At 33.9% G+C, this 22,199-nt stretch overlaps 1 protein-coding gene across 5 annotated transcripts in view; it reads right to left on the bottom strand.

Annotated features, from left to right (window-relative positions):
* Positions 1 to 2,462: 2,462 nt before the first annotated feature.
* The window catches only part of NADK2 (NAD kinase 2, mitochondrial), a 45,398-nt gene continuing 25,661 nt past the window's right edge, over positions 2,463 to 22,199 (bottom strand). For 2 of the 5 annotated variants that reach the window (XM_072757088.1, XM_072757091.1), the window contains 7 exons: positions 18,601 to 18,679; positions 15,575 to 15,640; positions 14,148 to 14,243; positions 7,902 to 7,957; positions 7,717 to 7,770; positions 6,686 to 6,809; positions 2,463 to 4,576 (listed from right to left, as the gene is read on the bottom strand). In XM_072757088.1, the coding sequence (XP_072613189.1) occupies positions 4,438 to 4,576; positions 6,686 to 6,809; positions 7,717 to 7,770; positions 7,902 to 7,957; positions 14,148 to 14,243; positions 15,575 to 15,640; positions 18,601 to 18,679 (614 nt within the window). In that variant the 3' untranslated portion in view covers positions 2,463 to 4,437. The remainder of the gene's footprint in view (positions 4,577 to 6,685; positions 6,810 to 7,716; positions 7,771 to 7,901; positions 7,958 to 14,147; positions 14,244 to 15,574; positions 15,641 to 18,600; positions 18,680 to 22,199) is intronic. The other 3 variants (XM_072757089.1, XM_072757092.1, XM_072757090.1) reach the window with 2 other exon arrangements.

Below are 22,199 nucleotides of genomic sequence, written 5' to 3'. Positions count from 1 at the left end.
TGATAGCTCCAGTTTTGTTTCTCCTTTTCAAGATAGCTTTGGCTATTTCAGGTCTTTTCTGGTTCCATACAAATTTTAGGACAGTTTGTCTATTCTATGAAAAATGATGTTGGGGGATCCCTGGGTGGTGCAGTGGTTTAGCGCCTGCCATTTTAGGACAGTTTGTCTATTCTATGAAAAATGATGTTGGGGGATCCCTGGGTGGCGCAGTGGTTTAGTGCCTGCCTTTGGCCGAGGGCGCGATCCTGGAGACCCGGGATCGAATCCCACGTTGGGCTCCCGGTGCATGGAGCCTGCTTCTCCCTCTGCCTATGTCTCTGCCTCCCTCTATCATAAATAAATAAAAATTTAAAAAAAAGAAAAAAAATGATGTTGGTATTTTGATAGGGATTGCATTATATCTGCAGACTGCTTTGTATAGTATAGACATTTTACCAATATTTGTTCTTCCAACCCATGAGCATGGAGAATGTCGTTTCATTTCTTTCTGTCATCTTTCTTTGATCAGTGTTTTATAGTTTTCAAAGTACAGGTCTTTTACCTCCTTTGTTAAGTTTATTCCTAGGTATTTTACTATTTTTGGTGCAACTGTAAATGGAATTAATTTCTCTTTCTACAATGCAATTATTTGTGTATAGAAATGCAACAGATTCTGTACATTGATTTTATATCCTGTGACTTTACCGAATTCATTTATTAGTTCTAGTCATTTTTTGGTGGAGTCTTTAGGGTTTTCTATATATAGTATAATGCCATCTGCAAATAGTTTTACTTCTTCTGTGTCAATTTGGATGGCTTTTATTTATCTTCCCTGATGGCTGTGGCTAGGATTTCCAGTACTATGTTGAATAAAGGTGGTCAGGGTGAACATCCTCATCTTTTACTGACCTTAAGGGAAAGGCTCTCAGGTTTTCCCCACCAAGTATGATGTTTGCTGTGGGTTTTTCATATATGGACTTTATTCAGGTAGGTTTCCTCTAAACCTACTTTCTTCAGAGTTATCATGAATGGACCTTATACTTTGCTATGGGTTCTAATAGATGCTTTTTCTGCATCTATTAAAATGAGCATATGCTTTTTATCCTCTTATTGATATGACCTATCATGTTGATTGATTGGTGAATATTGAGCCACCCTTGGGTATAAATCCCACTTGATCATGGTGTTTTTTTTAATTTAAGGCCTGTATTGCTATAAACTTTAGTTTACTATTATTTTGTGGAGGACTTTTGCATCTATGTTCAGATATTGGCCTATAGTTCTCTGTTTTGTGCTATCTTTATCTAGTTTTGGTACTGGTGTCATAAGAATTAGAATTTTTCCTTCCTGTTTTTTTGATTGAGAAGAATTGTGGAACTCACCTCTGAAACCATCTGGCCCTGGACTTTTGTTTGTTGGGAGTTTTTGATTCCTGATTCAGCTTTGTTGCTGATTATTGGTCTGTTCAAATTTTCTATTTCTTTTTGCTTCAGTTTTGGTAGGTTATATATTTCTAGAAATCTATCCATTTCTTCTAGGTTGTCCAATGTGTTGGCCTCTAATTTTTCATAATATTCTATTTCTATTGGTTTGTATTGGTGGCTATTTCTCCTCCCTCATTTGTAATTTCTTTAGGAGTCTGCCTAGAGATTTACCAATTTTGCTAATCTTTTCAAAGAAGTAGCTCCTTGTTTCATTGATTTTTTTTTTTTTTTTTTAGTTTCTATGTCATTTCTGCTGATTTTTATTTCCTTCCATCTGCTGGTTTTAGGTTTTTTCTTTTTCTAGATCTTTTAAGTATAAAGTTAGATTGTCCGAGCTTTTTCTTGCTTCTTGAAGTAGGCCTGTATTGCTATAAACTTCCCTTATACTTGCTTTTGCTGCATTCCAAAGATTTCTTGGTTCACCCATTCACTGTTTAGTAGCATGTTATTTAACCTCCATTTTTTTTCTTGTGGCTAATTCCTAGTTTCATAGAATTGTGGTTAGATTGGATGCATGGTATGATTTTGATCTTTTTCAATCTGTTGAGACTTGTTTTGTGGCCTAATATGTGATCTATTCTGAAGAATGTTCCATGTGCACCAAGTGATTCTTTGATACAAAATTTGTGTTAACTGGTTCTAATGATTTTATACGTATTTTGATATTTAAAATCGAAATGAATGGAAATTCTTTATATTTAAAGGCTAGTAAAACATTTAATATGATTTGATGCACTGGGGCTATGAATATAAATACATGTGGAGCATCAAAAATAGTAGGTCAAACCTATCTGCAGTCTGCACTTACAAGTACTTTTACCCTTTGCTTATATAGTAAGTCCTAGTTCTAGGTGAAATATTAGCAGTAAATGAAGTCAACAGGGCACAGCACTGGAAAAGACCTAAAACATAGTATTTTGGGAAAATCTGGTTTTCCAATAATGATGCTGTTAACAGTTAAGGAAACAAATGTAGTTAAAAAAAAAAAAAAAGATAACACTAGTTTAATTATGTTTATTCACATACAGTTGCCATTAAAGGGTTAACTCATTCATAAACACATTTCTCCTATTGTAATATCCTTTGCTTCTTGTCTCTTCCAAATAAATCCCCACCACATAGCAGAAATGTTAGAAGTTATACTGCAAATGGAGAACATTAACTATTTTTTAAACTTTTAAAATATGGCTTATGAACAATTTTACAGAGCAGGTTGCCTATTAATATATTACATATTAACAAATCTATGGTACCATTTTGGACAGATTTGCTTGATATAAAGATGGAATTGGCATTTTTGTCAAGAAGGTATTTTAAACCTCAGAGAATTTTTTATAAAGAACTGAAATTCCATACCATAGTGTTATCTTCAGTATATCAATTTAAATCAAGCCAAAAACTAGATCCAGCTCTGGGAAAACACGATTTTTTTTTTTTTTTATACATCATGTAAACACTGCTCTGAGTGTCTGTCACATACTCCGAAAAAAAGAAAAACAGATTCTTGTTCTGGATATACATCAAAACCTAGGTTACCTTTGTATAGTAACATTTATCTAAAAATTTGACAAGAACATGTTAAAATGCTGGCAAAACTAAATAGCACTCGATTTGATTATACGTCCTAGTTTTCATAGAATTTGAGCTCACCAGACTCAAGTTCTCTTAGAATAGAGTCTGTTTCCTTCATCAACGTATATCCAGCATCTGACATAGTACATGGCACAAGCTATGTGTTCAATAAATATTTCAATGTTGAATAACTTTTTAACAGCAAGTGAAAAAAGATAAAACTCTGAGTAAATGGCATGAGAATACCAGTTGTCTCATAATGCAGCAATAGGTGCTTTCTGTAAAAATTGTAAGATTACTTATAAGTAGATCAAGAATTAGGTAATTTCCTCTCAAACTAAAAGGAACTCTCACAGTGATGGGGGCGCCGTAACATTTTATCTTCCAAACTAATGTATGAAACATGGAATATGAGTGAGGTGAAAACTACCATGATATTAAAAATAAGGCAATTCCAAAATTAATGTTTTGCATATTTATTAAAGAATCCATTTTCTGACACTACTCCTAACACTAGATGAAAATATTTTTTAAAGGTTTTATCAAACTCCTAAAAGAGTATGTTTAATTGGTTCATTCTTTTAGTCTCTGATTCCATGTTAGAGTTTTAAATAGAAAAAAATCTATTAAGATTCAAAAGCATTCAAAACAAAACAAAACCTGTCTATGACCTAAAATAGCTATGGGATAATCCATTTGTAACAGTATCATGATTTTGTCCAGATACACGTATTTCACCTCCAGCACTGTCAAAATTAACCTGAAAGCCAATGAAAACATTGATAATTTCAAAAACGATTGTTTGAACGTCTTAAATCAATAGAGCCATAATAGTATTGTACTCTGAAATTAGAAAATTCTAAGCACATATAAAAAACACATTTACCTACTTCAATTAGGTCAATGTCAGGATTTATCAAAATTCTCCATCAAAATTTTTAAAAATCTTGATTTTTAGGTACTATAAAAAATATACACTAATCATATGATAGTTGTTTGGTCTGACCAATTCTGTAGTTGGGAAAGGGAAGGGAAAAAAAAAAAAAAAAACAACTTGTACAGTGAAATTTCAAATCCTAAACATTTACTCCTTTATTTGAGCCTACCTCTCTAAATTTAAGAAGATATCAGTACTATTGGATACCAACTGTAAGCAATATAGAAATTTCACTGGTATCAATTCTAATCAGTTTAGTCCATCCATTTTCTAACATAGCGAGCAATCTTTTCTATCTGAATCCAAAAGAATAATATAAATCTCACTTTCTTGGTCACCTTTGAAGCCCAGGGCCAACCAGTCTCAATAATAACCAAAATATGTAGTTTCATGAGTGGTAGTCTGTTTCTGCAGTGAAAGTATTTTCCCAGTAATCAAAATTTATTTGTCATCTGAGGAAATCTTTCATTGTTCTAGAAGCACAGTTCGAAGCTCATCTTCTTTATCGATCATCATCGAAGCAATTGCTCCATCATTAAACTCAAAAGAAGTACCTCCATCCACAACCATGCAGGCATCCCAACAACGAGAACGAACACACACCCTGAGCAGAAAGAAACATCTCATTAAATATTAAAAGTTTCCTTAACCTTAGATTATGGCTTCTTTAAAAACCTTAATTTTTACTGAAACTGGCAGATCATTTGGCCTTGATTTTAAAAATCAGATTCTTCGGTTTGAGAGAGTAACATTGGGTACATTATCAAAATCTAATATTCAGGATATTTCACCAATATTTCACCATTCACTCAAACATTTATGAGAGAACAAGTTCAGGCTTGACAGAACTCACAGGCTTTTTTCATGACAAAATGTTATTACAAGTACTATTACCGAATAAGAATGTAACTATTTTCATGGATAGTTTTTACTTAAGTACAACATATAAAGAGGCACAAATTTGTAGTGTACAGCTCACTGAACACATTTGCGTAGTCATTCATCACCCAAATCAATAATCGAATGTTGCCCGGCTCCTCAGAGGCTCTATCACTGCCTTCTCCCAATCACTGCTCCTGGCCTCTCCTTCCTATATGTGCCGCTATCCTAATGCCAGTCAGCTATCGCAGTAATAGCTCTGTCTTCTTAAACTTTATATAAATGGAAGAATACCAGAGGTCTGCTTGTGTCTAGCTTTCTTTTGCTTCACAGTATGCTTGTGAAATTTATCCATGGTTATTACAAGTAGTTAGTAGTGTGTTCATTTTCATTGCTGTATGAATATACTTCTATTGTATGAAAATACCAAAATTTATGGATCTCTTCTATTCATGGACATCTGGGTTTTTAACTACTGGAAGTAATGCTGTTACATATGTTTTTGAGCATGTCTTTTGTTGCAGACATTTGTGTCTCTACGATTCTGTTGGATGATACCTAACAGTGGAACTGCTGGGTCACCGCATGTGCTATATTCAGCTTTGGTAGGTTACTGCCAAACAACTTTCCAAACTATCCCTAACAATACTGTATGTAAGACTAGCATCTTAGCTATTCTGGGGGGTATGTGTGGTATCAGATTATGTAGTTTTAATTTGCATTGTCCACATGAATAATAAGGTCAAGGATGTTTTTCCATACAGTTAGCCATTTGGATACCCTCTTCTGTGAAATGTCTGTCCAAAACTTTGGCAATTTTTCTACTGAGCTGTCTTTTCTTACTGAGTTGTAGGAATTTTTACAATATTCTGGACATAAGTCCATTGTTGGATATAGGTGTACTGCAAATACCTCCCTCTGTGGCTTGCCTTTATTTTTTTTTATTAATGGTGTCATGATTAACAGACGTTCTTAATTCTAATATAGTTCAATTCGTCAATCTTTTGTTGATGAGTGTTTTTATGACATGTTTAAGGAATATTGTCCAACTGCCAAATTCATGAAGCTTATTTTGTTTATATGAACAAAAATTTAAATGTCTGTGTAGTCTCACCTAAACTGAGTAGATTTGTTGATTAATCAAAATTAACTCTCAGATCAGTAAAATGAGTTTGAGTGTTTTTCCTAGAAAAAAAAAAATCAACTGTATTTTCAAAAAAAGAGAGTATGTACACTGTAAAGCAGTAATTTTAAACTGTTCTTTGCCTGCCATGAGACAATGACATTTTTCCATTAAGTTTTTTTTTGTTTGGAAAATTGGGCAATCTTTACAAAATAAATTATGTATGTTTTCTTACATCTACCCTTCAAAAGAAAATCAAATCTGATAGAATGGGGGGGCCACTTATAGGGGAAAGGTAAAAGAAATGAGTCCTACTCTAAAAGTTTATCGCTATACAACTGAGGTTTTATATGAATGTTTATCCTGCGTTTATCCCAGAGCATATGAGGGAAAAAAAAGGTGCTTTCCAGTTTCTTTTAAAGGGATAATCTGATCTTACTGTGATTTAGTAGATTAAAACAACAGATCCATATCACCCAATTAAATAATTATGCCCTTCCTATTCAATTAGTTTCTCTAAAATAGTACGATATATTAGAAAGGAAATACCATTCTCACTAGGGCACAGCATGATACATTAGTTCCACGAGTTCTATACTTTAGCTACCAGATTAAATTTGAATGAGTGAATTTCATCAAACTGAATACTTTAAAACCAAGACTCCTTTTAATTACGAGAGATGAAAGTACAGTCAGCCTTTGGAAGCTTACTTTGAGGTGAAGCAACGCTGACGACTGCTGGAGAAAACTCTGTTTGCTATTGGTTCTCGAATACTGAAAAGTATTTTTGGTTCTTCTGGACTATAGAGCAGCGATTCATTATATTCATTTGTTACTATAAAGGGGAAAAAAAGTATAAGCATATTCAATGAAAGATGGTTGCTTCTGAGAAGTACAAAATGAAAAATGTATGCTATCCTATCCCCAACCTAAAAGCAACTCTGTTCCAAAGGTCTGTTTGGCAGCAAGTTTCTTGGCACACACAACACATTCCATTAAAAACAAAAAACAAACAAACAAAAACCTTATATATGAGAATTAGGTTCCAAGATTAGGCCACCAGGGCCTACATCAACCACAATCTAGCAGAAATAGACATTCTGGGGATGGGCTACAAAACTAGTAATTAAACAGAAGTAAGGAACTAGAGCTTGAGGCACTCAAAAATACAACTTGGGATGCACAAGTCCCTTGCTAAATTCCCTTCCAAAATACCATGTCAAAGTATTCATAAGTTAATTGTCTTAATGTATAGTCCAGTCTTAAACAATGATAGGCAAGATGCTTTCTCTAATGAAACTGCCATTATTCAAGATATTTTTAGAAATCTTTGGGACCTGCTTCTAATAATGAAAAGCCATATGAGAGTTGGTAGACAAAGCAAAAACTGATTAAAAACAACTGTACAAAGAAATCAGGTTTGAAAGAACATTTAGTTGAATACCACATTAAAACAAGTCATAAAACTGAGATAATCTTCAAAATCCCAGATCAGTAGAGTATTCTTTCCCAAAAGGACTCGTTCTCTCAAGAGAACCCTGAAGTAACTGGGCAGAAGTAGGGAGGAGAAAGTTAAAGAGAAGATTTGCTTAAATATATGTAAAGGTATATATCAAGAGCCTGAGTCAAAAAAGTACTGTGCTTTACTAATTAGACAAGTAAACTTCACAATAATGTCCTCAAGATTGATGTAGAACATAAATGAGACTCAGTAATTATAATTATGATCATTAGTCACTGACCTTTCTCCACCAATTCTCTGTTCAATGGAAGACTTAAATTTCCTTGTCGTTTTGCTTTTGAAAAAGGAAAGGGGGAAATATCTTGATTAAATATTTTGTCTCATATAATAGCTAATATATAATAAAATATATACATTACATAGCATATTATAATTGTAACATATAATAGCTATTTTGGTACTCACCAATATTTAAAACATCTTCCACGGCCTGAGTTGCAACCCTGTTAATATTGAATGACCTAAAAACAAACATCACATAAGTTCTTTCATTCTAAAAAACATACTAAAAGTGAAAAAGAAATTATCTATTTGATATACAAAAACCTCTCAGAATTATCAAGAAAAAAACACCAAAAGACAATAGCCACTTCACTCAGTTTTAAAAAGTGGGCAAAGTACACAGTTTACAGGCCTATATGAAAAAGTATTCAATTTTACTACTACTTAAGGAAATACAAATTAAAGACTGATAATGTATTGGAATGGGCATCAGAAAAACATTCTCATACACTGATGGGATTATGGAAGTTGCCATTGGAGGGCAATTCTGTGCTATTAAAATTTAAAAGGAACAGATTCTTTAATCTACTACTTTATCCTAAGGTATACTTGCATCTATAATATACAAAGACATGTACAAGGATATTTACTGAAGCATTGTTTATAACAGCAAAATAACTCATTCATAGGAAGCAGGTTAAATATGTTACCATGTAGATACTAAAAACAATCAAACAGAACTATATGTGCTAATAGATAACTGATAAGTTAAAAAAACCAAAGGAATTATGTAGTGTATATATTACATTCCTATTTATATATAACATATATATATACATATATATATATATATATATATATATATATATATATATATATATAGGGTGGTTGTGTCTGGAGATTAATACTAGAGATATGAAATAAAAGACTAGCTTTTCATTTGATAGCCTTTTAAACTATTTAACATATTTTTAATATGTAAATATTTCTTTAAATTATAAAATAGAAAAGATTAGAAAACTTTACCGCTGTAATGCCTTGCTTAAACCACTTAAGAACAAATATTAACACAAATGTGAATCACTTTTAAAAGTAGCTCTGTCCTTGGGTCTACAAAGTTGGTTAAGGAAGTGTGTGTTTGTTTTTTAATTCTTTCCAGTAATTGAGAATTCTGCTGCTTCATAACTCTTCTCACACGGCCTCATCATGTAACTCAGTGAACAGGTAGGTATAGCATAACAACCTACACACTCTCAATGTAATTCAGTGACTCTCAACCTTTTTGAGGAGGAGGAGCAATAGATACCTTTGCATACCCTTCTAGCCCTATGCCTTTCACATTTTAAGAAATGTGATATTTTAGGCATTCTCTTAGTGCAGATACACAAATTTTTATATGAAAAATAAAACTCTGGGGCCATTCACAGACCACATTACTATGCTAAAAAAAAAACAAACAAACTCGAAATTTGCCGCTGCCTATTCTACTTTTCAGGATTATCTACTCTCCAATTTCATATTGCAACCACACCAAGCCCATTCTTGCCTCTGTACCTTTGCTCATACTTACTAGGTGGCATGAAATGAAGGAAAATACTTTAAATGTCCTGACCCATTGTTTAGTATGAGGTTCGAAGTACCTATTCTCCTTAGAATGACTGTCACACTACAAGGCAAGGCATCTGCAGCACCACCTGGCTCATGGCAAGAACTTGATACTGAATGAAAATATCAGATGAAAGAGATGTGCATGAGTTACATTCTAATTCTTTTGAATATTCACATTATTGGAAGATACTGTTTTATTTTAAATTAAAAGTCACATAAAATAAGCTATGTTTATTAGGTTCCACTGAATTAAAATATTGAAATTAAGACTTAATTTAAGAGGACAAAAGTCTCATACGATCACAACTTGATCTAATAGTCCAAGAATTAGGACTTATTCAGGATACCACAAGACAACCCAACTAAGTCCTCAGAATTGGAGTTAAATTAAGATGAATTTCCTATGGTTATAATCTGGATCTCAGCTAGTTCACTCTCCCTTGAGGAGTGGATTATATTCTACATCAAAGACAAACCATATGCCTAAGAAGGTATTAACTAGCACATGATGACTTTTCTTAGGTCTATCACCTTCACCATTCTAAGAGTTCCCATTTAAAATCAAACATAACCTCCACTAAAGACAATCCAACTGAAAGACAAATTGAATCTCGTATCTTTTTTAGTTAGTAAAGCTTTCTCTCCTCACTTAACACTTACCCTTAATTAAGCTGGCTAAGACAGAACGTATGGAGGGGAACTGGCAACAGTCTTAAAAACCAACAGAAATATATGTGATTAGACTCTGTAGTACTTCTCTCAGTGAATGTAGCAAATCGTGTTCCACACTGGGAAGAGGACAGAGATGACAATGAGACAATTCAGAGACAATTTGCTATCCAACATAACACCTACATCCTCTGTCCTGTAGAGGAATTTTTAGAAATGCAAAATGGGATAGCTAATCCCCAGACTCTTTGAATGTGGTGCATAATCAGGCTATCTTTTCCATCCTTCCTGCCATAAAGCCATGTGACTGAGTTCTAGGTATAGGAATGAAAGTGGATGTCATGCACAACACATCTAAGCCTGTGTCCCATATTAAGCCTCCCACAGGTGATCCTCCATGCTTTTCCTCCTTCTGTGGCTTAATGTAAATAAGTAGAGTAATTAGGAGCTATGTTTAAAAGATGGTGGAGCCACATGATAGAAGGAGCCAGGATCCCTGAGCCACCACTTGGAGACCCACCTCCCAGTGAGGACCCACTTGGACTTTTTAAGAACAAAAAATAAACTTCTACTGTATTAAGGTTGGGGGTTTATTAGTTACAGTAACTTTCTTATTCAAAGTTATACATTTCCACATTTCATATTCAAAGCAAGGACTGAGAGGTCACATAGGAAAACTTTTATCTATGTATCCAGAATTAAAAGAAGATTAAAAGAAATAAAGAAATAGGCTATACTACTCCTTTCTTTCTAGTGATTCCTGAGATCTACATTTCAGAGTTAAGTGCAGAACTTAAATCCTGTCTTCACCATTTGTTAGTCACATGGCTTTGAGAGACTTTTAATACTCTATTAATGAAAATAAAATCACCTACTTCGAGTATTGTTGAAAATTTAAATAATATATGTAGCTCAAGACAAAATGCTTAGAAATGGTAGTTTGATCAAACATATAAAAATGTATTGCTTTCCCTCAGCCCTTCTGGCCCCCAGACTTCTCTCCTCCCATATTCTGAAGAGAAAAAGAACAAAAGATGAATGGGAAAACAGCAAAAGAAGGATCAGTAATGGTACAGAGTAAGGTAGAAGATGTTAGAAGCAAGCAAGCTACATAGGGCTGAAGACAGAGGCGGCTCAGTGACCAAGGTGACAGGGACAGAATATAGTTAGTGACAGAGTTCTAGACTACAACATTGGAGAGGACAGGAGACTTTAATAAGCAATATAGAGAAGACTGAAATTCTAATCAAAGCCATACTTCTGTCCACCATCATCACAGGACTCAGCTATAAGGTGTGTGGCAGCAGATGGCAGGACTACTTTACAAGTCTAATGGCTCTTATTCTTTATGCTCTTACTACTTAATTCTTCAATATAAGCTAGGAACACATCTTAGGACTGTATGGATTCTATAGACAGCTCCCCCTCTGCATTTAAAAGCGGGTAGTCAAAAAGGCATTGGTTTTGTAGTCAAGCTCACCTGTGGTTGAATCCAATTTCTGACACTAGTTGTGACTTCACCCTAATTATTTATCCTTGTGAAGCCTCAACTTCTATTTTATAAAACAGAAATACTACTACTTTCTTGCAGGATTTCTGTAAGAATATTGTCAAGGTATTAAATAGCACCTAGCATATTATATTCAAAGTAGCAGGGGCTAAATCACTGATAGCTTATATTATAATGCATTATATATAGAACTACAGAATCACAGTTCAGAAGATAAAGTAATCTTATTTTATCTGTTCCATTTCCCCTCACTTTGCAGAAAAGGAAACTTGTACAAGATCACAGAGCTAATAGGCTGGTCATTTAGCCAGGTCTCTTTAACTTCCGTGCTAGTACTCTATTCAGTTGTTTGGGGGGAACAGAATACTGGGAGAGGAAAAGGAGGATAAAGGAAACCATTTTTGATTCTCAATCTAGTTTTCAACAACATCACGGTGAGCAGAAAAGATGTTATGATAAAGCAGTTAACTATAATGTTTTCATTTTATGGGAGGGTTACAAAATAATTTTATAACATATTAGATAATTAAGTTTATTTTTCAAACAATTATTGTTAAAAATCATTTTAGAAATGTAGTTCTCACTGGCCCTCAGGAAAATGAGATGTTATCCAATCTTTAAATGATACTTTTCATTTTCTCCAAAGGTTCATTTATTTGACAAAAATGATGATTGTTTTTAAAAAACATGTGAAGTTACTAAAGTCACATTCATTCATTACTGAATGTAATGTCTGAATGTTAATTCAAAATAATAGGAGATAAAAGGAGACAGTACAGGAACAGAGAAAAAGATTGCGTATGTTGAGAATTACTGAAACTGGCTAATAGGTACATAGATACTGATTATGCTATTTTGCCTACATATATTTAAAATCTTTTTCACAATTGTTTAAAAAATACTGCAAAAGTATTACTATATTTTAAACTATCCAAACTTAAAACTACAATTTAATAAGTACAGTTTTCCACTGTATTTGTGAGCATGTAGTCATTTATTTAAAAAAAAAATTGAATGAATATGTGTTAGGTACTATGCTATATACACACACACACACACAAACCCATGAGTCACCACCCCAAATGCTTCAAGTTGCTTGAACCAGCCAGGTATCAGCTCATTAGAGAACTAATAACATGGTAAATGCTATCTATAATAGTGCTACGAAAAAAAAATAGTGCTACGAGGCAAAAGTGTAAGGTGTGCACCAAAAGAAGGTTCATTATGCTAATGAAAAAAAACTAGATTCTAGTAAAGATTTCCTACACAGCATGACATTTGAAGATTGGATTTTTCAAGCCAGGGGATGGAAAGTGGAGAACATTTAGGCATTCAATGCAGGAAGAAGCTGCATTGAACAAAAACAAAAAGCCCAGAGAGAACGTGGCTTGTGCCGAGAATTGCAAGTAGCCTGCAGTTCCTCCAGTGGGCTGGGGGTTAGGGTAGGGCAGCAACAGGCCGGGCAGATTCCTCAGGACTTATTTACAGGGTCTTAAACACAGACTTAAGTAATCTGAACATAGACATAAATGAAAGTTTTACACCACAGAAAGGATCTAGCCAAATTTATCTACATTTTGGAAATATCACCCTGTTGGCAGTATGGGTGACAGCCTGAAAACTAAAGGGCAAGGCACAAAGAATACTCACTAAGAAGATGGAGGCCTGGACCAAAGAAATAGCAGGAGAAACTGAAAAGGAGGGGCAAGGACTTGAGAGGTGGGACCGGCAAGATTCAGACCCTGGTATGTGAAGAACAGGGAGACTCAAAATAAGAGCAAGGTTTTGGGAACAAAGTTTTTCTCTAGAGCATGAACTCCGGGTAACAGTGATCCTATTAAGCACTGCAGAGATCACAGGAACAAAAACTGAAGATAATAAATTTAGTTTTGAATATGTTGAATTTGAAGGTCTATTTTTTTTTTAATTTTTATTTATTTATGATAGTCACAGAGAGAGAGAGAGAGGCAGAGACACAGGCAGAGGGAGAAGCAGGCTCCATGCACCGGGAGCCCAATGTGGGATTCGATCCCGGGTCTCCAGGATCGCGCCCTGGGCCAAAGGCAGGCGCCAAACCGCTGCGCCACCCAGGGATCCCGAATTTGAAGGTCTATTACCACTCTCCCTAGTAGGTAGTTTAGGAGTTTGTGCTCAGGAAACAAGAGAGCTGTGGATCAAAGGGGGGCGCCTGCATGTGTATAACTAAGCAGCAGCAGCAGTGATCACCCAGAGAGAGAGAGGTTAGAGAGTAAGCTATGGGAGCCCAGTTCTCTCCAGTTAGCCCTTTGCTGCACAAACCTCCAGGTCATCTGCTGCTGTTGTTGTACTGTTTTCATTTTTTTACTATTAAAATATTTTTCATTAAAAAAAACATAGTCCCCCAAAACATTTATTTTCTTTTTTCCTACAAACCTACTGCAATAGGTTAAATAATGACCAAATCTACAGCTCTAATCTGTGAAGTCAAGGCAGGACTTCTGGACCCAACTGAGGAGTAGAGCAGAAAGTGAACCAACAAACATAACAACCAGGCTACCTCTCGTGTACCAGAGGCTTTAGATACACCCATGGGCAGCCTTGGGTAAATTACGTTACTTAAAATATTTCACAAAAGTCAATAAGCAACATCCCAAGTTACTCACCAGGCCTTTGATCCTGTTCCAGTACACAAATTGAGCCCTGAACTCTTCTGTTTTTCCCATGGACCATCATCAACTGAAATCTCATAGTATGAAGCCCTATGAATTGAAAATATAAAACTGGATTTGCCAAATTTATGGCTCACAGTAAATAAGACAAACATCATTTCTTCAGAACTAATGAAACCTAAGTGGGCCAGCTTGACTTAGACATACCTGACTTAGTAGGTGCGTACACCATGATGCTAATACCACTACTGATTAAATGAAAAAGTTAAAAAAAAATCTGCGTATCTCCATCCCTCTCTGATCATACATGCTCCTTTCTATCAGTATTTTAACATTTCAAACAGGGGCTGCTTGTAAAATTTTACCTACCATAGCTATTACTGTTTTTATGGAATCTAACATATACAGAGCCTTATTTCAGAATTCAAAAAGAAAATACTATTCTGAGGTGAGTTTCATTCTTGGTAGCTAGTCCTTGATACATCCAGTCTGCATCTAACCCTTCAAGTTGCCAACAGTTTCTGCTCAATTTGTGTTTTTTAAGTTACATCCTAATGTGCCTTTTGAATTGATGGTTAGCTGAGAGAAAAAGTTCTAAAGAAAATTTTCAACCAGTCTGCATCAGTGGACAAAACTAGGAATAAAACTAGAATTATAATTTCTTTAAAGATTTCTACTTCTTAGAGTAGTTCATAAAAATGAAATCAAATGGGTTTTCTGACACCAGCAAAAATGACACTATTCTTTCTGTGAACATATAAATTTGCAATTATTCAAAAAACTTTTGAAACATGTAAAAGCCTATTTTGTAAAACTGTATCTTAAAATAATGGTGTCATTGATCAACACTAGGTTGTTTTTGTCCAGCAAATAAAAAAAGTTAAACTCTTAATATAGCTTTTGCAGTAGTAATAATTTATTAGACATGTTTACAAACACCGTAACACTCAATGGATAATTTATCTCTTATTTTAGCCCTTTCAGTTTATCCTGCCAAATTCAATCTATAAAGGTTCTACATGGCATAATATTCCTTTACATGTTTTCTTTGAAGTTACCATTCTTCATAAAAGATAGCAGGCCTTGCATTCACATTTAACCTATTTCATAGCTTTGTTATGTCTTCCTAGAAAATTAGGAATTTTAGGCATATTAGGAGCCTATTGCATTCAGACAATCCAGTCAACTCTATAGGAATGGCTGCTATTATGCTAGAATCACATGGAAACAAGAGATTAGAGGTAAGTGGGGATAGAAGAGAAACAGGTGGAGAGGAAGAAAAGTATAGGCAGGTGAGAGGTGTTGAGCCCAAAATGATGAGCAAATTTAGTGTCATTCTCACATGCAGGTTTATCAAGATTAGTCAACTCAGAATTTTTGTTTCAGGGAAATTATTTTTTTAAGGCAGCAATAAAACTCACAGTCCCTTTAGAGTGGGTATACTTCTTCTTAAATTGTCCACTGCTACAGCCCAAGAATAAGACATTCTAGGTTAGAATAGAAAAGAAAAAAAAAATTGGGCTTTTAAAATGTTCTTAAATCTAAGAACATTATAAATGAGGCGGGAATAATATTGCTGCACTTCATATTTTCCAAGCAAAGCACTTAAGTTTTTCAGGGCATAGTGAAGCCTCAATATAGAAATACTGGGTATACATGACAGTTCCGATGCTAACTAACGACAGGATCATGGGCAAGTTAAGTGAACTCTCCAAATATCAACTTTTTCACTGATAAACACAACTACCTTTCTCACAGGGTTGCAATGAGTGTCTGATGTGGTAATATACGCAATATACACAAAGCCTGGCACATAGCAGGGATCCAATAAGTGTTCAGTTCCTTTCTGCCTTAAGGGTCTATGTCATAGATTCTTTTAAAATAAATTCTAGTACCTCCTATAGTGAAAACTTTTTCAATAGCATCGGAAGCGAACCAACTGCTGTCCTTATCTTAGTAAGGATATAAGGTGAGGCTCAAAGAACACAAAAAGCAGCAGCAGCAGACATTATTAAAGAGATAAACCAACCAAATCACTCCTGCCTCAGACAATAAAAATATTCAAGCTAAAAATCTAGTGGATTTCACCGAATTCCCAAAAGTCTGTCAATCAATCCCAGTTATCCTTTCATTTTATAAGTTACCTGATTTTTAGTAAGTACAAATTATAAAACAACACTAGTAGGAAGCTCTTAAAAGTTGCAACCTTTAAAATACACAAACCATAACATAAACCATTAAATGGCTACTCTAGAATAAGCATAAACTCAAACATTTTTACCTTTGTCATCTATTATTTTTTTATTCAAGTATAATTAACATACAATGTTATATTAATTTCAGGCATACAATACAGTGACTCAATAATTGTATACATTTCTCAGCGCTTATCAAGATATACTCTTAATCCCCTATTTCATCCATTCCCCCCACCAACCCCCAGTTTGTTCTCTACATTCAAGTCTGTTTTTTTGTTTCTTTTTTCTACTGGTTTCTTAAAATCCACATTTGAGTGAAATCACAAGGTAATTGTCTTTCTCTGATTTATTTCACTTAGTGTAATATCTTCTAGGTCCCTCCATGTTGTTGCAAATGGCATTTGTCATCTGTTTAAAGCAGACTTTGTCCAATTTCATTTAGTTGTTGCTCTCTGCCTATGTTTTTAGTAATCATGATTAGATTACATCACTAATTAGAATTACATCTCCTGCCTTCTGTTACAAAGTATCCATTATTTATTTCCACATTGCTTCAAACTTGATATAGAGCAAAATAAAAAAACTTATGTATAACAAAGGCTCTTATTACTATGTTAAAATAAGTATTTACACTTTATATACTTCTTTTTTTTTTACATTTTTTTAAGAGATTTTTATTTATTCATGAGACACAGAGAGAGAAGCAGACTCCTCACAGGAAGCCCAACGCAGGACTCAATCCCCAGATCACGCCCTGAGGCAAAGGCAGACAGACGTTCAACCACTGAACCTCCCAGGCATCCCACATTTTACATTCTTTAAAGAGTATATTTTTATTTGATTCAAAGAATTTTACTTTTAAATACTTTTAAATTGTATATTTTACCATCTTCAAAAAAAATAGGATGTTACTTACTACCTTTATCTGATTTATCTTTACATCCCTAGTGACTTATGTATTACATGTACAAGTACACAATATGTTTTACTGAATAAATTTAAATTACATTAATCAAAATTATTACAGCTAAAAAACATTGTTCAAAGCATTCTACTGAATCAGGCTTTGTTCTTTTCAGTACTACCTGAGTTAGTCATTGGCTAAAACATGGATATCTTCTTTAATTAAGACAAGTATTTCTCGTCATACTTATGAAAAGACAGGTCAACAGACAGAATTTCAGAATACATGGAATTCTCAGTAAACTAGAGAAGTCAACCACATGATCTTCTGAGTGTCACACAGTTCTGGTAGCAGCAAAGTGAGACAGAGACTCATCTGTAATTTTCCACCCCTAAATTACTTACATCTACAAAAATGAGAAGGCAAGTTCTAAATGACAGCCAAGAGTTAAATTAACTTCACATTATGGCAGTCATTTTATTAGAGGTAACTAATATACACAAAGTTCTGAAAAAACATTCTGCTGACAATTTGAGCCTAAGTTCTATTCAACACCCACAAAACAGATTTCATCAGTAATAAAACAATAGTATACTTTTATACTCCCAATGAATAGCTTTATTAACCTTAATTTTTTCTAATAATGATTACAAATCTTAAACTGTCAATACACTTGGCTTATAATGTTGCATTAGGGATACAATTACCACCAAATAGTATTCCTGCCAAACGTTATTTAGTCTGAATCTTATCATGCAGAGAAAAAAATCATACAAATCTAAAACAAGGGATATTGTGCAAACCAACTGGTTTAGACTATTCAAAAATATTAATATTAGGAATGATGAAACAACAGTGGAACTAAGAAACTATTCTTAATTCTAAAGGGCCAAAACTGCCAAATGCAATGCATAATCCCTTAACTGGATGCTGGATAAAAATAAGCAAACAAATCAGCCTTAAGGGAAACTATTAAGATAATTAGGAAGTTTTAATATGAACTATCTATAAAATTTTTATAACAACTGCAAATGTATGCCTAGTATATCATTCTCTTAAACGTTTATGAAGCACCTTTATGATAGATTAAAGGCTCTGTAGTAATGGAACCTGGGTAACTTGGTTTAAACTAGAGTTTCACAAACTTTTGCTCATAGACCCTTCTTTCCTCTTAACATGTATTATAAATCCATGAGAAGGTTTTGGAATATTTCATTAAATAATTCATTTCTATCACTTATAGTGTATTAATTATTCCCAATTCTTAGGTTGTAGAAATCAAATAAATATTTTAAAAAATACTAAAACATTAAATTCCAAACTGAAGATAACAGTTTAAAAGTACCTGGATGATAGACTCTCCCCAATGAAGACTTCATTTAGTGCCCTCACTGGCAAAAGCTGGGGTCCTGAAGCCTCTGGCCCTATACGTAATAAAAAGAATAAATAAATGTTCAAGACAAAATGTTTAAATTTTAGAAATGTTAGGATTTAAATTTTATAAAATATTAAAATATTCATACTTCGTTTCAATAGAATCCATAATTTAATATTAACATAAGTTAAATCGCATAAAGTATTCATAATGAACCTCAAAATCACCTAACATATCTGTAATGAAGCATTTCTCTCTCCAAAATAAACCTTAATTATTCTTGAAACAATTTTTCAAGAATGATGACGTATTTTTATCCATCTTATAAGAATCTTGTTGTCATGCTTAATTTTTCTCTGAAAGCTTCAGAGGAAGAAATAGTCAAGTACTTCCAGAGGAGAGCCACTTTGGATTTAAGCAACAATTACATGCATGGTTCATGTTGGAAGCCAAACTGATTTTTTTTTTTTTTCCAAATAGAAAACCTCAAAAGTGTTTCTAGCAATAGTAGCACTGGAAGGACACTGCCACATCACCTTTCAGGACTCCTAAAAAAACATCCACCTTGTCTTTTTTACTCCATAAGTAAGTATGCACAGTTAAGGTAATCTTCCTTGACGATATTTAAACCTAATTCCATCACACAAAACCCTCCAAAGGATTCCCACTGCTTTTGGGATCAAATCTGCAATTGTCACCTTCAAATTGTTTCTTCTACTTTTATCTTTTGTCTCCAACTGGAAAGGCCAAGCCCATCTTCTCAATGTCACCAATAGCAGATTCATTGCAGATCATGTGCTCAGGGGCAGGGGAGGGGGTGGATTTCATGAGCAGTCCAACAAAGAGGCGAGGAACTGAAGCCTCCCATTAATGGCCATGTGATGAACTGGGAAGTAACCTTCCAGTCTCAGTCAGGTCTTCAGATACTGCTGTCCTGGCTGACAGCCTGACAATCTCCTCTTGAGAGACCCTAAAACAGAACTATCAAGCTGAGCTGTTCCTGGATCCTTGATCTTCACAATCTCTGTGAAATCTAAATATTTGTGTTTTAAGATACTAAATTTGAGGGTAATTTGTTATTTAGCAATAGATATCTAATACACATTAGACACTTACTAATGAAACTTTCCACCACTGTTACCAACATGGCCACTGATCTAACATTCTCTTGACTTGCTAGCATGATTGTTAACATTCCTGTTTATATGTTTATTGGACACTAATTACATATATCTAATTTCTTTTGGATTTAACCATCTACAGGAGACCCAACTATGCTTTCAAACATAACAAGTTGTCATTATAATGCCAAAGACCATATGAAAGCTTGTTGACTAAATTGTATAATGGACTAGCATTATCAGCTCAATCTCATAGCTGTAAAAACTTGATACATAAGGGTATATTAAAAAAATTTGATGTATTAATTAAATTTGCACTAAAGACCACAAAAGCTAACTTTTGAAACTATATTAATTTGGTACTAAGTATATCATTCTCATACATGTCAAAAATTTTTGTTTAAATTATTTTTCTTTACATAAGGTAATTCCTAATGGAATTTGTTTTATATCTCCCCACAGATTTCCTGCAAATGCCAAACAGTAGGTACTCACTAAATATTACTAATAGATCTGATTTCTCACCAAACTGTACCATATCTTTTATAAGGTCTTGACTTTTTGCCTCTATTTCCAAATCTCTCTATCCTAATTTTCCTCTCCACATTGCACCTTTAAATGTGTGCTTATTGAATTTCACCTGAAACTCTTTGTCAAACAAGAGAATAAAGACTGCTTCAAACCTCAACAATCATCTTAATTCTGCTTATATTTACTTTCATGCTAATTGACTACCAAACATGATCTAACTAATGAAATTGTTCATTTGCAACTACTTCAATTGGACATGAAAAGGACAATTAACAATTTTCTCTCCAAAAGAATGGATTACAAAATTAATTATAATTTGTACTTTTAAATATAGAATTGTTATACTAAGGACAGGGACCATTGCTGTATAAGAGATTACACATCTCTTACACAGCAATACTGCTAGACTATGTTTCTACATCTACTTGCATTGGGTACACCCCATGAGACTAGTAATGGCCAATGGAATATGAGGAAAATTAGTGCTTCAAACATGGCTCCTAAAACCTCCCTTAAGATCCTCCATGCTGTTTTCTCTACAGAGGATCCAAAACATTACTCAGAGGCCTTAGAAGATGGTGGCGGGCACTGTTTCGAAGTTTTTCAACAGCCCTCAGGCAGTGAAAGAAGCTAGAAACAAACCATTCTGTTAAGCCATTGAGATTCTGGGATTGTTTATCAAATCAATTCACTTATCCAAATTAATACAATCAACTTTTCAAATAAGAAAGTTGCTAGTTTATATGATGAAAAAATTTAAAAATAGTAGTCAATAAACCAACCCTATCTTCCTTCACCTGGAAGTATATAGGTAGTAAAAATGTATTCTTCATTAACTTGTACACAAATACAATCCAGTAAAGGATTCTTTTTTTTAAGTTGGAAAGTTTAAAAAAAAAAAAACCAAAAACAAAACTAGAATTTTTTTTCTCTCTAATCTTTTGTTCTAAATTAGAAACCTAAATCAGGGATCAAACATGGTGGCATATTTATTAATCTCAAACCCATTCCTCTATTCCAAAATTCCAAATGGCAGGTTCCTAAGAAATGTTCGCTACCAATTTGATGAGAATTTAAATAGAAAAAATGAGATATACCTTGAAATCTTCCTCAACTTTTTCTCACAAAATAAAGCTATCAAAAAAACAAAAAACACTCTCACAAAAATGCACTCTAAAATAGTGCCTAGACAAAGTAAATACCATATAATTATTACTAACAAAATAGTTATTATAATAAGCATAGCAATTTCCAGTGTTACTATTGAGAAATCAAAAATTATTCTGATTCCAGATTGTTTATATATAAAATAATGACCACAATCACCAACACTTCCTCTCTGGAAGCCTACAGCTTTACTTTATCCCTAGCATTCTGACATACCTTGGTGTGAAATCTTTTACCATTAGTTATGCTAAAGTACTTGTGAGTCCTTTCAATTCAAAGAATGGTGTCAAAGTTTTGAGAAATTTTCTTGTATTATTTTTATTTTGAATGTTTTCTTTTTCTAGAAATACCGTTAATCAGATGTGAGTGATTACTGGATGTTACTTAGTTAATAACTCTGTGATTTTGTTTCTATATACATTAACTTAGTTTGTAAAACTAAGTAAACAGCAAATCTGAGACGGGAATCTGAGCAATGAACAGCTTTCTTTTTTTTATCTACAGCTTTCTTTTTATTATTATTAATAATATATTTATTTTTTATTGGTGTTCAATTTGCCAACATACAGAATAACACCCAGTGCTCATCCTGTCAAGTGCCCCCCTCAGTGCCGGCCACCCCCACCTCCCACCCTCCTCCCCCTTCCACCACCCCTAGTTCGTTTCCCAGAGTTAGGAGTCTTCATGTTCTGTAATATCAGAAAGAGAGACAGAACATATCTACAGCTTTCTTATAAAGCCACTGGTAAA

Source organism: Vulpes vulpes, chromosome 4, assembly GCF_048418805.1.
Source record: "Vulpes vulpes isolate BD-2025 chromosome 4, VulVul3, whole genome shotgun sequence".
In the NCBI taxonomy this organism is placed as follows: Eukaryota; Metazoa; Chordata; class Mammalia; order Carnivora; family Canidae; genus Vulpes; species Vulpes vulpes.
The sequence above is the reverse complement of the archived record's forward strand: the minus strand, read 5'-3'. Positions and strand labels throughout refer to the sequence as shown.